General features: G+C 35.3%; 1 protein-coding gene across 1 annotated transcript; it reads left to right on the forward strand.

Moving 5' to 3' along the window:
* Window positions 1-10,482: 10,482 nt before the first annotated feature.
* LOC133715473 (ethylene-responsive transcription factor CRF4) lies at window positions 10,483-12,335 on the forward strand. The gene has a single exon (XM_062141985.1). It carries the CDS (start codon window positions 10,954-10,956, stop codon window positions 12,040-12,042), a length of 1,089 nt encoding a protein of 362 aa, XP_061997969.1. The 5' UTR covers window positions 10,483-10,953; the 3' UTR covers window positions 12,043-12,335.
* Window positions 12,336-18,067: the final 5,732 nt, after the last annotated feature.

Consider the following 18,067-nt stretch of genomic DNA (forward strand, 5'->3'; position numbering starts at 1 on the left):
ATAGCTAGATTAATTAATAGAATGGGTTAATTAAGTTCAATCCCTGAAATATATGTTTGTTTATGAATATATGAGGATGCTTCTAAGAGGATAGTATTCTTTGCAACTTTTTTATATGTTATTTTATGGCCATTTGCTAATAGTCGGAATAATTGTTTGTACTTTGGAAAGATCATCTTTCTTTGATCATACAAGCTATGAACACATGCTTTCAAATAAAAGTGAAATCAAGTTCATAAAATGAAAAAACATGGGCATATGAATCAATCGTGAAGAAAAATGCATTATAATTATTGAGTCGCAACTCTAATGAAATGTGCATTTTCTTAATTTACCATGTCATTTTCCTTTTCCCCAATCAATGTTAAATCTATGGAAAATGGTGTGGTCTATTAGAGCAAGTCCACCCGTGGGTCACCTACTATTCATTACTTTTTATGTATATTTTCACTCTGTGGGTCACGAGCACAGTGTATTTCGTGCCCTGGGTCACCCTGGGTCACTTTCTGGGTCACCCTGATCATGACCTGCAAGCTGACCTGGTGACCCAGGTCTTATTGGAAACTGTGCCGATAACCCAGAGAGTAGAAATAAACACTAAAAAACAGTGAATAGTAGGTGACCTGGTGACCCAACGGGTGAACTTGCTCTTACAATTGTACGAATTATATAACTTAGCCAGCCTTGGTTGTATATGTGTTAGGGGGGAAATGCTTTTTTAGCTACAGCTAACAAATCCCTCAAACATTTGCCCCATTTTTAGGTCTTTTGGGAATGAATATATATCAAATTCCATATACTCTATTTTTCACCAAACCCATAAACTAGCTAATTCTAAATAAAGTCTTGCAAGGATGAACTCATGAAACAAGCTCCTCCACCAAATCCCCCTACCTATAGTTGACCACAAAAACAAAACAAATATTGCCTTGCCTTGCATTCTACAAAGTTCGGGTTCCTCATTTTCCTCAAAACTGTCAGAACTTAGCCAGCATTATATAGATTCCAACCCCAATTAGCAAAAAGGTGCAATCATACAATGTTGAATTATTTTCATCTTTTTATTTTTGTCCAAGTATAAATTAAGTTGGTCACCCACACACAAATACAAAATCTCTTTAATAAGGTTTTGTAATTGTATGGGGCATATTTTAGTGGCTAATCCGACTGATGTCCACATCAGCTCACATGGGAGTCTCACACGTGACCTCCCTCCCACGGTCACCTTCAAGGCCGCGAACGCCGCCGGTCACCGGACTGAAGCGGGGTCAGTGTGGTGGGCCTACTGCAAAGCCATCAGCCCTTCACCAACTGTCGTTGAGTCTCGAGACAAATCTCCATTTATATATACACTTGCTGGAGCTAAATGGCAATAGTATGTATATATCTGTAGGGCTTCCCAAAACCTTTTCAACCCCTGCAGGAGATAATATAATAGATTCTACACAATGCATAAAGAATTAGACAACGGAATGGTTTACACAATCATAGAAGATATTTTAGGGTTTTGTTACTGTGCCCTTTGAGGAGTGGTTCTTGTATGATCTAAAGAGAGGCCATTAATCGATCTGTAAACGTTAGTTTCAGAAACTAGCTAGGACAAATAAGAGTCCAGGTGTTCTTCTCAGGAGAAAGAAGAAAACCAGGTGTTCTTCTCCGAACATTTAACTTTGCACACCACGCCCGCACGTTTCTAGAGTCAGCAATTTAAAGCATTTTCAAGTTTTTTTCTTCTTTTTCTGTTGGTGTGTAAAAGATCGATCCAGAAATGCATGTGACTGCTCTTCACCACAGCAGGTTTGTATATATTAGACTACATGCTAGGAAACTTAATGCCTCTGCATCAGAACAAGTATTCAAAGAGAGACTCGAACAAAATAGATTGATATCTATATGCAAAGCTATATGAATACGTAGAACATGTTTGATCGACATTACACTGAAAAGATATAGTAATCGGATAGTTTAGCTATTTTGGTTTTTTCTATTCTTTCTCGATATTGAATTATATTCTCCCGAGACACTCCTTTTACGTGTGATCACATATCGAGCCATCCATGCAAACACTTCCGACATTAAATATATGTCACGGTGTTATACACGTACATGTCATATATAGATCGATACCCACATCATGCTAAAATCTCTAGAAAAAAAAATTAGGGTTATAGTTAGGTAGTTTACCGGATATATATAACAAAGAAACTGAAAGGAAAGACCCTTATAAACTCTAGAATTTTGTTCCATTATTGTGAAAATCAAGACATATATACTACTTAACACCAATCAAAACTTAGCGGATACGTTAAGATTTTATACATTGCTTTGTAAATCTTAACTTTTCGGACGTGAGATTAGTTTTTTCTCACCAAATAGAGTTAACTCTTACACTTTAAAAGAAGAAATATTACAGGTACCTTTGAACGTTTCATAGACTATTAAATTAAATACAGTATACACTAAACACTGAAGATTCCATGTATATAGTAGTCTTGACTGAAAATATGATGACATACTTTGTTTTGCAAGAAATTAAGTATACGAAAGTAAATTAATTTCACTACATTAATTGACTAGACCAAGAAGAGAGTGGCATGCCGTGAAACAAATATTAAAATATTACTTCATCTTGCTGTACTGAAAATATGAATGGAAGCTATGATTCTCCATATATTTCACAAAAACTATCATTGCAACGGTGAAACCGTGAAAATAATCACTATGGGATTAATGTTCTAGTTTCTTTATTACTTCGAATTGTCTGGTGTGTGCTTGTTGAGGAAGATGACAGAGAGAGACCAACATCTCTTCCTTCAAAGAGAAGCTTGTGACTTGCTTCAATGAAAGATTATATTAATTCGGTGTGGTTTAGTTTTTTACTAGCTGTAACTGAGCTGCTAGCTCTTTTAAATTTGAAGCCATCCATGAAAGTCTGAGCAAAGTTGTTTGTTGCAGCAGAAACACACGCACATTAATATTTGACTAAATATATAGTTAAGACCGACACAATAATAAAGCTACACACACACACACCTCCTGCTTCGAAGTCGTGTATGGAGTCTGGAGGTGGAGGTGGCCCTTCTTTTCACAATAGATCTTGTTCCAGCTTATACTATAAAAAACTACAAGTTCAGAGGAAGTAGTAGTAATAAATACGTACCCAAACACCTTATTAATTTAACCTCTACTCTTATCATCATCCTTTCATCCTTCATTCCTTCTTAATAAATTTTGAACCAACTTCAATTCATTCTTCGGCAATCGGCACAATAATTTGTTCGCTTTTTATCCCTGTTAATTAATGCACTCCATTGTGGGTTCTTGGAGTTACTCACCAATAATGTATTTCTATTTTCTATTGCCATTTGCAAGATTGTAATTTTTCCTGTTATAGCTCTGATCCCCTAGGTGATTTTGTAATTTTTTTTTTCTTTCCAGTGTAGCAACTAATTCTAATCTTTGTTCGTATCAATATTTTCATTTCCATGATGAATGTAGTGAAGGCAAATTAAGATAGTACCACAATTGTTGTGTTCCAAGCCGTAGGTAGTATTAGAGCATATTTATGTAAAACATAGCGGATTCATTTACTTCTCGCAATGCAAAACAAATGGATGAAGAAGATCCTGATATGCAGAAATTCGTCATTTATGAAAATTATTTTATGTACCGACGGTACAAGTGACCCAACACTTATAAGATGATCTCAACCCTTGATATTTATAGGATTAAATTCTGTTTAGTCCATGTACTATGACCATTTTTTCGTTTCAGTCCCTAACATTCTCAATTAATCTGAAAAGTCTCTAACGTCAAAATTTCCGTCTGATTGGTCCCTCCCGCGTTAAATTAGGAGTTGGCCTTAGGTGAAATGTCCAATATACCCCTCTGTTATTTCTTTTTCCTTTTTAATTTCTTTTTCCCTTTTAATTTCTTTTTTTTCTTTTTTCTTTTTCCTTTTTAATTTCTTTTTTGCTTTTTAATTTTTAATTTTTCTTTTTTAATTTTTTTTCTTTTTCCTTTTTAATGACCATCGTATCCTGCTGCATCGGTAGCGCCACGTCGGCGAACCAATCCAGATCAACCCGAAACCCCAATTCTTGTTCTCCATGCAGGCGGCCTTTTATTTTTTATTTTTTCTTTTTCCTTTTTAATTTCTTTTTTCCTTTTCCTTTTTTTGTTTTTCTTTTTTCCTTTTTAATTTCTTTTTTTTTCTTTTTTCTTTTTTCTTTTTTCTTTTTTCTTTTTTCTTTTTTCTTTTTTCTTTTTTCTTTTTTCTTTTTAATGACCATCGTATCCTGCTGCATCGGTAGCGCCACGTCGGCGAACCAATCCAGATCGACCCGAAACCCCAATTATTATTCTCCACGCTGGCAGCCATTTTCCTTTTCCATCACTATTCTTCTTCTTCACTTCTGGTTTTGGTCAACTTGGCCATCAAAAACCATCATTTCAACCAGACCCAAAATCCAAATCACCATTTTAAGCAAGACCCAAAAACCTCAGGGTCTGAAAAAATGGTAGTTTTCAGTGAAAACTTTCTAGATTGAGGCTTGATGTGGAGAGAGAAAGTGAGATTTGAGTGGGAGAGAGAGAAGTAGGTTGTGAAAGCAAGATGGGAGTGGTTTAGCGGCGAATTTCCGAGCTGATTGGGATCTGCTTGGGTTTGGGAGATGGCGTCGGCGATGATGGAAGCGAGGGAGGATCCCAACAGAGGGAGATGGCTTCAGAGAAGGTGAAGAAGTGATCGATCAGATCATAGCCTCTTGCTTTTGCTCGATGTCCATCTCTGCACCGCCAATCTAGGTCTTTGCTGGGTTTGGTTTCAATTTGGGGAGAGAAACAGATGGGTTGTGGAGTTTGATCGGAATGAGATTGGTGGGTTGAGGAAGGAGAAAGTAGGCAAAATGAAAAGAAAAAAAAAGGAAAAAAAGAAATTAAAAAGGAACAAGAAAAAAAGAAGAAAAAGTAAAAAATAAATTAAAAAGGAAAAAAAATTAAAAAGGAACAAGAAAAAAAGAAGAAAAAGCAAAAAAGATATTAAAAAGAAAAAAGAAAAAAACAAATTAAAAAGAAAAAATTAAAAAAAAGGAGAAAAAGAAATTAAAAAGAAAAAATAAAAATAAAAGGAGAAAAAGAAATTTAAAAGGAAAAAGAAATAACATAGGGGTATATTGGACATTTCACTTAAAGCCAACTCCTAATTTGACGCGGGAGGGACCAATCAGACGGAAATTTTGACGTTAGGGACTTTTCAGATTAATTGAGAATGTCAGGGACTGAAACGAAAAAAGGGTCATAGTACAAGGACTAAACATAATTTAATCCATATTTATACTCAACTTTTTTTTAATAACAAAAAGTGTGTGATGTAATCCAACCATCCATTCATATTGGTGTAAGTGTACGTTGGTGCTATGAATTCTCCTCCTATATTTTACGTGTTGGTGCTTAGGACATTTTATCGTATATAATGCTCCAATAAGTTCTTAGTCATATAAACTTAGGTCTCGAAGAAAAAATAACTTTACTTATGATAGTTTGTTAATCTTGTTTGCTCTATATTTTAACCGCGTACGTGTATTATAACTAGTGCAAGAAGCACTTCTAACAAAACTAAAAACAATACATGTTCTTCTATTTAATTAGCTAGCTATCACTTGAAAAACGCTTTGAAAATCTCCTTAATTGAAGTGAAGATCTAAGTGAATGTGTAACATGTCTTTATAATAAAAGCTCCAAATTGTAAAAGTGCTTAAAACTATCTTTCAAGCTTTGTTATAAAATGTAAACAAGCTTTCTTATTTTCCTTTTTTCTTGTGGACAAAGTAAGTTTAAAATGAACAAGTAGTTGAAAACATGAGGAGGATGATAAGCCGGTAACACATAAACCAAGGGGTCTAGGGCATTACGAGGACGATTAACATAATATTTAGGAGTGAGGATACGTTGCTAATGAGCAAAAAGAATCAAACAAGAATCTTGGACTTGATGCTTAGTTTAATTAACCAGATATTTATCTCAAATTGACTTCATGATTCATGAATATATCTCAAAGCTAGACTCAAACATTGCCACTCTTTGGGTTTTTTTTTTTTTTTTTTGGGGGGGGGGGGGGGGGGCGGGGCAATGCAAAGCAAACCACCACCAATAATTCCAAATATGTAATAACAAAAAACAAGAATGCCACTGATAGAAAGAGCTAGAGCAAACAAACACCAACGTTAATATTATACAAGTTCAAGTATTTGTATAAGACGCAAGCCTCCCGGTGATTTGTCGAACTTGATGTTCTTCCCTTAGCTGTCCTTTTGATAATGCTTCACTTGGCTCAATGGCCCCGGGCCAAACTCCAAGACCCACCTCCGCTACTACTTTGATTTTGTCTAATTTCCCCAATCCATATTTATCTAATCATTATATGTAATCTCCCAACCAAGCATGGGATCGATTACCTCCCTAACGAAACACAGAGAGTTTAAGAAATTATATCCGGCGAGTGCAAGAAGCATCAGACCGATAGTAATGTGTTCGTAGAGATGCGTCAAAGAAATTGCACAGAATAAGAAAATGTGGGTTTGCAACTATATAAGATACGTTTTTCAGTCTTGATCTTGTCCTGTTTGTTGACGTCTGTGCCTAATTGCTATACAAACTGAGAGCAAACGCGACAATGTGGAGAGTTGAGGAAGCCATAAAATATAGATTGATACTTAACGGAAAAACAGTTCATGAACTAGAACTCGGTTATATATCCCAATAGACTATTCACTGGTTTCCCAAAATAGCAGTGGCATTCTGTCTCTTTCTGTTGTTTTTGGTTGTGAATTCTGTCTCTTCCCCAAACAAGAACATTGATTAGCTTCGTCGTATAATGGGACTTAATTCAGAGGACCACAGTCAAACGTAATTCTATGCTTGTTTTCTTCTTTTTCGTAAAATGGGAGCAAGTGTTTGAGACTTTGAGAAGAATCTTCAAATTTTAAAATCTAATCATTAAAATTGTACAGATAATACATATACGTACAACAGTGGCCTCTGGAAACCTTCCTTCATAATCAGACGACTTTCTACTATTCACAATTTCAATACATGGACTCGCAATTGTAGTATTTCCTTGCATGCATATCTGATAATGAATATATACTTTTATCTGATGAGATAGTTGTCTTAATTATAGAGATATACTTTGGTTTGCTTAGTGAAACTAACTCATTTCCCTCGTAACATTTAATTCCGCTACCACTTTATATATTGCGGATTCGTTCTTAAAACATCAAAATAAGATGTTTAACGAATTGTCTTATAGAAAATTAAAATGAAAGTAATTAGTTGAACAAAATAAGTTATTGTGCTAAATTCAATTTTCATTTAAAAAAAAATAAAAGTTCTAAGTATTCTTTTTTGAAAAGAAGTTCTAAGTATTCTAAACGTCGTAATATTTCAAATTTAGTATTTGACTAAAAAAAGAATAAAAGTCTCTTAATATGATGCACCCGAAGGTGAAGCATGGAAAATGACCTTTCATCAAACCACAATAACACCGATAGCGAGCAACACTCGATTCTCACATGTACACATGATCAAAGTAAGCTTACTAGCTCTAGTTCCCCACACCAACACCAGAAAGTCCTAGAAATGTGTTCCAAACCTTTCCAAGGATATAAATTCATGTGAAGAAAATATCAATTCATGGTACCAAAATAATCAAACTTGTAAGAGCTAGTAGCACACTTCGTCATCTCCTTCATCATCACCGCCACCATTTTCATTATTAGCTCCACACACTGAAACAGATGCATCATATACTACTACTATACTCTTCCTCCTTAGTCTCTCAAATTTTTACAAGTGGTGCTCTCTATTGGACCATTCTTGCTCAATTTGAGCAGATTGCTTAGTTATATTTATGCTTCGAAACCATGTATTTTCAAACGAATACAGATGTTATGTAAACCAAAAATGACATTTTCCCAGATCGGCAAAACCCTACCTAGCTAAGCTACTTGCCTCTGGACTCCGTGAGGCGTCTGTGACTGTGAGGGCCTAACCACCTATCATTTGCTGCCACATAGTGACACAGTGTATGGCTGGAGCTATGAATACGCCTGGTCACCGGTAACATGAACTCTATGTGTGACCTTTTAGTATTTGATTTTTCGAGTTCAAGGCCAAAACAAAGTCAGTCGGCCTTTTTTGTTTGTAGCACCGTTTGGAGCCAATGTCTTATATCATTGTTTATCGTTCAAACCTTTGCATGCAACCACACATATATACAATCCTTCTGAATAGAATTGTTTCGGTATAAATCAATGCAAATTAAGCCTTACTATTAAATAGTAGCTCTGCTAGGATTGTTGTATACTATCCGGTATGGAGTTCTCATTCTCTTTATAACATAGAAGTATAATTCATCAAATATTTTATCTTAAATTCATCAATATCCAACTTTAAAGAATTAGATTTCGATTTGAAATTTCACACAATCAGTATTTAGTATGTACGTATTGGCAGCTCTAACGGTGGAGCATCTAATCCTCAACCAAGACAAGAGATTAACCCATTTCTCCCTTTGTTTCCTAACAAAGAAACTAATTAAATTCTAATTATTCTCAGCTCATCTTATGCTTCTTCGGAAAGAGAAAGGAAAGTGGCAATGGTCAAAGCAGTGTTGAATCAAAGCCATCTCTGTCTTCATTGTTGTAGGCAAGAAAATATCGTGAAATGTGTATTTTAGCTACTGGCCTGTTTATGATCGAGTTCCTTAGTCATTGGAGCTTTTGTTACGGCCTGAGATTTGGCGGCCGGTGACAATTTTGATGTTATTACTACGACAAAACACATCCCCAATCCTAAAACATACTACCATGCTAATTAGCAAGTGTTGTACTATAATTACTAATTAGATAATTAACTTTTGTTTACACGTACGTTACCAAGCTTGGACGACTCTATATACATGAAGGAGAGTTCTTTTGAACAAAAGTTGTTGTAGTGAAGAAGAGAGTCAACTCGTCAAGCTTGCCATATATGATCTTTTATAGAGTTTATCTCAAATCTAACTAGTTTGATATATTCATAAAATTTGTCTTTTAGTGTAAGAATAGTATCAAACCGTTGTTTTACATACTCAGGAAACTGATAAATCTTCTAAAGTTTTGATACATGAGCAAAAACCACTCAAAAAAAAATCATTGGAAACTTTGAGTACTCCATTTCTTGGGGAATAAGTTTGGGTTTTATCTTTTTATGGCATTTCTTGGGGACTAATCTGTGCGGTAATAAACTGTAATTCTTTTAAAGGTGCAATATTTATTATAATTATACATTGTACGATGTGATTAAAAGAAAATCTGGTTATATAAAAGGAATTAAATGCGGAGCTGAATTTGAAACCGATATGTATGATGATTTTGACTATATCATTCTAATGGTTTTTTGTTGGTGGGAACCGAAATTTGTGATATTTGACTCTGATCCTTCTCTTTTGTTTGGATTATTGACTTGTAAACTTGTAACTTATTAATTTGTGATTAAAAAAATAAAAAATAAAAAAACTTGTAACTGTTTTAGACTAGTGTTGATCACAAACAAGCTAGTTGTGTTTTTGACTAAGTTGTAGACACTTCAGAATTTGAGATGGCAAACGTTGATAATTGAAACCTTTTTCAGTTTGGTTGGTAAATACAAACAAATTATATTATGACTATTATTCAATACTAATATTTAATGTCATTATTGTTTTCTCGGACAGAGTTATACACTCTCTTTTAATGTTTTTTAGATTATTGGCGTGTGTGTACAAAACCGACAACAAATTATGAGATGTATGTCAGAACAATCTCGGTTGTCAAATTTGAACTTAAAAGGAATAATGATTTCGATATACCAGTCACAAATATGAATCGTCACCCTAACATATTCATGGCAAAAATTGATACCTTATTTAGACATGTCGCACCGACTGTAATCATCGAACTAAACTAAATGTCCGGTTGAGGATGCATGTCAGAATAATCTTGGTTGTCAAATTTGAACTAAAAAGGATCGAAGTCATTATTATGCCAGCCACGAATACGAATCATCACCCTAACATATTCATGATAAAAACCGATACCTTATTAAGATATTGTCACACCATCTGTAATCATCGAAACTAAACTGAATGTCTCGTTGAGGATGTGTCGGACGGTATCTAGTGACCGGAACTATTGACCGGCTTCTGATTTGACTTCCCCCTTGGTCATTTTTCTCATTTTTGTCCATATTTATAAAAATAAAAACAAAAAAGGTATTAAATATGAATAGAATGTAAAAGCAAATTAATAATTAAATATGAAAGGGCCTATGTATTCGGGTCTTTTACTAATTTCGGCTGTCCGGATCCTATAAAATAGCGATTTTCGATCAGTGTTTTGGTCTTCAACTCTTTCCCACTAGTCTTCACCAACACACTCTCCTCTCCTCTCCTCTCCTCTTCTCTTCTCAACCTACAAACACACTCTCTCTATATACTTGAGATTTTCAGAATCTACCAGATTTTCCGATTTCCATTCCTCCAGAATCGACACTGAATCTGTCCTTCTCTATTTTCCTTTTCTACTCTGTTCACCATACCTTTGATTCTTCCCATATAAGGCCCTCTGTGATATTTTCCTCTGTTCAAAACGCAGGGGCTGGGCTTGCTCCCTCCCTCTATTAGAGTCCTTTCTCCAAGAGGTATCTATCTGTGTGCGACTTTTTATGTCTTTTTGGCAGATTTTTGGAACACTCTGCTTTGGCCTTTGTTTATCTCCAAGTTCTTGAGTCTTCTTCCTCACGGTTTTACTTTGTTCTGCTTTCTTCAATCTCTTTATTCTTTCTTTCTAACCCCCCTTTTGGTTTCTCCTCCTCCTTTTTCTTTCGATGCCAAAATAGAATTCATTCAAACAACCAACCCAAAAGAAAAGAAACATGGAAATGGAGTCTAGTAGTTTCCTTTGCCCCATCAAATACACCCAACACAGAAACACCACCAAGAAATTAACTAAACCTTCCCGGAAAATAGAGCCCGGCACATCCATAGCCCCAAAAATCATTCGGATATCGATGACCGATCACGACGCCACGGACTCATCCAGCGACGAAGAAGAGAGCGAGTACTACTTTGGTCGCCGGAGAGTGAAGCAATATATCAACGAAATCAGCATAGAAACCGACTTGAGAACTAGTCCGGCGATCACCAACAATGGCCGGAAAAGGCCTGCCTTAGAGACACGGCCGGCTACTAGGCGGCCAGCACAGAAGAACTCTTGTCCACCGGCCAATGGCGGCGGCAACCGGAAGTTCAGAGGCGTACGACAACGTCCTTGGGGTAAATGGGCGGCCGAGATTAGAGATCCCGGCAAACGTGTAAGATTGTGGCTGGGAACTTTCGACACAGCTGAGGAAGCCGCTATGGTGTACGATAATGCCGCCATTAAACTCCGAGGTCCTGATGCTCAAACGAACTTCTCACCACCGCAAATGGTTGAGACCGTTGCGGACTGGGTTGATGATCAGAATATTGTCAATGAAGTCGAGATTGAGCCGGAAACAACACCAAACGTGACTGTCTCGGTTTCTGGCTATGATTCCGGTGAGGAAACTCATCATCTCTCCTCCCCTACCTCTGTCCTACAGTTCCGAACTCATCCAATCGAAGAGGCCGAGCCACCGCAACTAGAGAAGCCAGCACTATCACAACCAACCGAGAAAGTAAATCATGTTCGAGAGTGTGGAGTGGAACATAATCAAATTCCAATGGAGTTGCGGTACGTGGAAGAAGACGCGTTCAGGTTCCCAACACCAGAGTCCCCCTTGTTAGAGTCACCGCTCTTGTTCGAGTCGCCCTTCTTCGACGACTCCGCCGCAGTGGCCGGACCGCTCCTGTTTGATGACTTCTGCGACTTGTACACGTTCGCCGACTCGTCCTTTTCTGCTCAGACGACGTCGTCGATGATGTGTCAAGGAGATGACTGTTTTCAAGACATTTTTGGTTCAGACCCTCTAGTGGTCCTCTGAAGAATACTGAGACTGTTTGAGAGAGAGAGGTGGCAGTTGGCAGTAGGCAGTGGCCGACAGACATCTCTTTTTCGCCACACTGTTTTTGGCCGCCGGTGATTTTTCACGGCAGATTTTGTTTCAGGCCGTACCGGCTTTCCGTTTTGTTATCGCAATATTAATTAATTAAGTGTCTCCGTAAAAATTAATGGAGAATTGAGTGCCCAGTTTTGCTCAGACTGTTTATTTAGAGTGTATCTATGTATAATTAATAATTTTGAAAAAATCTTAATGGAGATTTTCATTTAAGTTTATATATTTGTTTGAAATTTTTACCATATACAAACACCTGTGTCATGCACGCATAAATCTAACGTTTAGTGATGAGAAATGAATGCTACTAATAATTTACCGTCAAATTTTGTACCTATGTCATACTTGTATGTGTGTATACTAAAAAATATATGTATAGTAAAAATTCTCATACTGGAACGTAATTTTAAATTGCATTTGTCAATTCATGAACTAAACGTGGCATTCCTTTTGCCAAATGAGTTGGCGTGATTAGCGGTCCATGGCCGGTTAGAGATTGAGTCCAACTAGGTCTGAATTCTCAGCCTCCAATATTTTCCTTTTTACTTTACACTCTTTTTTTTTCCAGCATAAATTCAAATTATATTGTAATATATGTTACAGGTTCACATAAATCAAAATCTTGGATACTATTGAGATGTCCTATACACACGAGGGAGCCTCAAATGGGAACAAAATGAATGTGGGATTTTGCGGTGAATAGACCATGTTAAAGCACTTTTGAGACTTGCCATATGAACTGTAATTGACTAATAAGGGGATTGGAATCAGAGATGGCAACATAATTTGGTGCGAAGAATCTGGCATTCAAAAATACTTGGAAACCATTGTTTGACATAATTTCCTGTTTCGCGAGGTTGACATTAATCGGCTTGATGAGAAACAAGCATATGTTTTATACCAAATCAACTTTTCTGACTTACATTCCTAGATTTATGGCAAGTTTGTTAATTTGGAATGGATACCAAACTCCGTTATGTGAATCGCGCTCTTTGCTTGTTCGCTTGTAATATTAGTATATTAGAATCGAACTGTGTTGTAAACAAGGCCAAATTACAAGAATCAAAATTTAAAATTATTTGATTGTTATTTGTGACATAGTTAAAACTGCTGTATTGATTTAGCGATTTCTTTAAAATATGTTCTTTTATATCAAAACAGTTCTCACGCATTTTTGTCAAATGATTTTTGAAAATAGTTTAGAGGCCGCCTCCATTATTCCTTATCTAGGATTGTATAGCATGCATGTGCCTGTTTATCATTAGCATCAAATCAATCTGAAAATTACATAGTACTACAGGTCTACAAACTACTCAAGTGCTTGACTTGAACTGTGGGCAAGTGACACCCCCATCTTTGAGGGTCATGTGTTTTCGTACTTAATTATGGTCATGTGTATAAGAATTTCACGGCAGCCATGTTTTCCATCATTTTCCAAGTTTATAAGATTTAATTATTAAATTTTGAATACTTGATAGATTGGTGAGGAATAATTAACTAATTAAGGGGCCCTTAGAAAGATATAAATGTTTCTCTCCAATGAGAGTTTAATTAAGAGAGCATACCCTCCCTGCCTGCATTGCTTGCGTATTACTCAAAGAAAAATAGGAGCGCCCAATGATTATGTCTCAAATAAACCGGTTGATATCATATTTCCGCCCATCTTTATTAAAATTTAGAACAGTAAAGAAGTAAATTAAATTTTTATCACCATAATTATTTCTTAAACTTGATTGGACAATTTTTAAGTTTTATTTTTTATTTATTATTATTATTATTATTATTTTTATAAATAGGATCAAAGGATTTCACTCCTACCCTCATGTGACTCGAACTCATGACCTGGATCTTGATTGGACAATTTTTAAGTTCACCCATTGGGTGAATGAGCATATTCACCATCTTTTGGAGTTAACAAATAATAACTTTATAATTTTTTAATCTAACCATTCATGTTGTATAACGTAATACAAAGATTAACTCTGTAAAAAATCAATCAAATTGATGACTTTCTAATTATTCATTTATATGAAACATATGAACGGTTCATCATAATAGTAGTAAGTGTTGTTAGAACCATCCATTAGTTTGATTCAATTAGATAATTAAACGATTTCCGATTCAATTGATTTTTTACTTAGATGATCTTTAAAGGCTAGTTTAAGATATGAACCGTTAGATTATAAAATTATTAAGTAAAAGTACGTTAATCGATAATGGGGTAAATATGTTCGTTCATCCCTAAAAATTGTCCAGTTGGTTATAGTACTTCTGGTTTGTACGCCGTAAAAACCAGCTGATGCATGCAGCTGATATAATTTGTACCAGTGCTGGATTTATCTTTCCACATGAATGGGATTTGAAAATCGATTTTGCTTTCGATTTAGAGGTTAAGATAGATAAGTTTGATTTGAGTTTGAGTTTGACCACTAGTATTATTGATTTTATTCTAAGGGCTAGCTCCATATTTGTAATACGATCGAGCACTATAAAGGGAGGAAGAGGCTGGGGGTCCTTTTTTTGCTGCTTGCCGGTTGGTAAAAAATGATCAGTTGGGGTCCTTTTCTATAAATTATCGGGTGACCCAGAAATTGCTAAAAGGCACCTGCATCATGCTCTTCTTTTCACACAGTGGGGACTAATAGAGACTGTCTAAGTGTCCAGTGTCGACTATGGAGAACTGGTGTATATATTGCTGTAACACAATGGGGACTTCTGCACATTACATGCACTATTTGCTTTGCAGTGAGTCAGTGACAATGAGAATACCACGCAAAAGTTAAACAAGTTACTGGCTTCTCTGAAAATTGGCGTTCAAAGAACCTTTTCCTAATGAGCTTTCAAGTTTCAACGGTCAAAACTCTAGCTGTCAAAAGTGATACACCCCAGGCTAGCTAACTCATAAACTGTAAACCGGATCGTTAATTATCGTCATCGATCTGGAACAGACCTAAATGTCGAGAAGAAAACGAGGGATGTGTGTCAATATTTATCAAATTAATGTAGTTTTTAGGGTGATTTTTGTTCCGTTTAATTTTATATTATTTAGCTCGTCACTTTCTTTTCAGTTATTTACTAATCATCTTTGAAGTAATATTGTATTTTTGCCAATTGATTTGATAAAATGAGTAAATAAATAAATAAAACGAAAAGATGAGATGTATATCAACATGTCATGTTTACGCTTTGAATGTTCATTACATGTAGAGATAAAACTTAAAAATATTTATATCACATGAGAAATTTTCTCTATAATGGCACATGGTAAATGTTTTTCTTGATAGATATTAGATAGGTACATCCATATAAAACATATAATAATTAAGAACTCTAGGCTTCCTAGAGTTGTAGGTGACTATACGGGCTATGTTTTTATAGTATGTGATTCGTGGAAAGGTGATTGATGCAGAAGATGAATCTTCTCCATTGATAGAAATTGATATACTGCCGACGATAGGACTGATTTTCTGGCAAGTTTGTGGATTAGATATTTATTATACATCTTCCTTCAATTACCACAAAGATTTATTGAAGCTAATAATACATGCATGCATTGTGAAAAGCACAACCACACTTCGACAGTGTGTTAAATTGTCGACGGCTTTTATTTGCCGCTCCACTACACACCCAAATCTCCCCACCTATAATCACGTACCAATCACTTAATACAAAAAGTGATGAAAAACAACTTCATTGAGCAAGATGGGATACGCCCTTTACATTAGAGATGAAATCAGTTGTCCTCGATACACTATCTTTATTCTGTTTTCATGCATTTATTGGTCCACAAATATTAAAAAAATATTTTCTTAATATTTTGTTCCATTTTTTATTCTTTGTGGACTAATGAATGCATGGAGACAGAATGCAGATAGTATAATTGAAGACAGCTGATTTCATCTCATTACATTACATTATGATCAGCTATTAAAACAGTAATTACATGTTATAAAAATGATGTCTATCCGTCATCAAATGGTGTAGGGGAGACTTAAGATGAACATCGATGGTGCTTGGTACTCCATAAAGGAGTATAGATGGTGTTAGACTTGTGACGGGACATTGCGGTGGTTATTAAAAGTTCTCTCTTTTTTTTTTTTTTTTTTTTTAACGTCTTCTCATCTATGAGATAAGTTGAAGGTTTTGATAATCTCATGGGAATTAATTGCATCGATGATTGTATATGCAGCTGGCAGCTCTATGCGAAAATGAGAATAGTTTGACTCATGTCATGCTTACAATCGTCCACATTCATGTCATGTTCATTGTGTTAAGCGATTGTAATATTGTTGCGCACTAATTAATTTCTCATGTTAATTATAAATGTGTATTCAAGCGATTTATATTGTCTATCCTCTTAAGATATTAAATATAAAAGTAGAAATTATAATAATTAAATATAAAAGCATAAATTATAACAATTTAAAACTCTAGCCCATAATTATGGCTATTGAATATGATGAAATCAATATCCTGTTAAAAAATAATAATAATAATAATAACAATTTAAAACTGTGTATTTATTTTCAGCCGTCAGATTCACTTGTCCCTCACAGACTCTTAAAAACTGTCCCTTAGGTGAGCAAGCCTTAACTTGCTCACTTAAGGGACAGTTTTGAGGGACTGTGAGGGACAAATGAATCTCAACCACATGTATTAAATATAAAAGCAGAAATTATAACAATTTAAAACTGTGCATTTATTTTCAGCCGTCAGATTCACTTGTCCCTCACAGTCTCTTCAAAATTGTCCCTTAGGGGAGCAGGTCTTTTATTAATTAATTTAGTTAACCCAATATGTGTATGCAGACCATGCAAGGTAATTTGAATAATGTCATTGTTAAGTGGTAGTTGACATGAATGCATGTTTACATTAAAAGCTTGCATTCTCAAGAATCAATCATCACAGAATGATTGCAAGTTAATTAAACTAGGGTTTAGAAAAATAAACAACGTTATCTCTGTGCTTAAGAGTGTTATTTCGCTCCGCAAGCTTCTGTATCTGTTTCATGATGTTTTCTCTTTCACGTGAGAACCTGTTAAATCCAGTTTCTTAAATCACTTTAATTTTACTGCTGCAAATGTATATATAGTTTTTGTGTTTGAAGCAAGTTGGTGATGGTGATAATCCTTAGCAGCTTCACTGCTGACAACTTTTACCAAAAACTTAAACACAATCTGACACTTGTTGGTAACCAATTCAATTTGTTGCAACAACTTTTCTTTTAACTACCATGTTAGTTCATAGTTGATCAATTAATAGAATTGATCTAGGGTGGTTGCCAACGCATTATTATCTCTCTCTCTCTCTCTTTTGCTTGTATTGCTACATATAAATGGAATGGACTCATCATTATTTCAACTTTGTTTGTTCCTCTTCCCCAGGACATGTAACTTGGGTTTGTAAATACATATATACACATGCAATTATTCTGTTACCTATAGCTAGTACTCTGTTCAGTGAATCGTATTACGTATTTCTATGGGGTTGTTCACTCTGGTATGCCCATAAATGATAAGTGTGTAATTTAACCACTGTTTGAATAGAAATTGTTTTATGCACCGACGGTTATTATGACTAAAGACTCCTCTCATAATTCACTTTTCGCTCGCTAGCTATGTCTAGATGTCTACTTAGATAGAAGTATATAAACTAGCAGATAAGTTTGCAACTTGCAAGTTTAGGGCATCACTATCATCGTGGTTTATATCACACACACACACATATCTTTGGGTTTTTGATTTTCAAAATGGCTTTCATTTTTATTTTTTTTATTTTTTATTTTTATAGGGTTAAGAGCTTGAATTCAAGGTTCAACAGTACGCGTTGATGAGCTTAACAAGTTTCTTTCAAGTTCAAGTTCATAGCAACGAAACATCACATCTTCATCCATATATATTAAGCGTGTTGATGATTGATTTTTGGGAAAGACCAATTAAGTTCTCATCCATAT

Source organism: Rosa rugosa, chromosome 6 (genome assembly GCF_958449725.1).
Source record: "Rosa rugosa chromosome 6, drRosRugo1.1, whole genome shotgun sequence".
NCBI classification, from domain to species: domain Eukaryota; kingdom Viridiplantae; phylum Streptophyta; class Magnoliopsida; order Rosales; family Rosaceae; genus Rosa; species Rosa rugosa.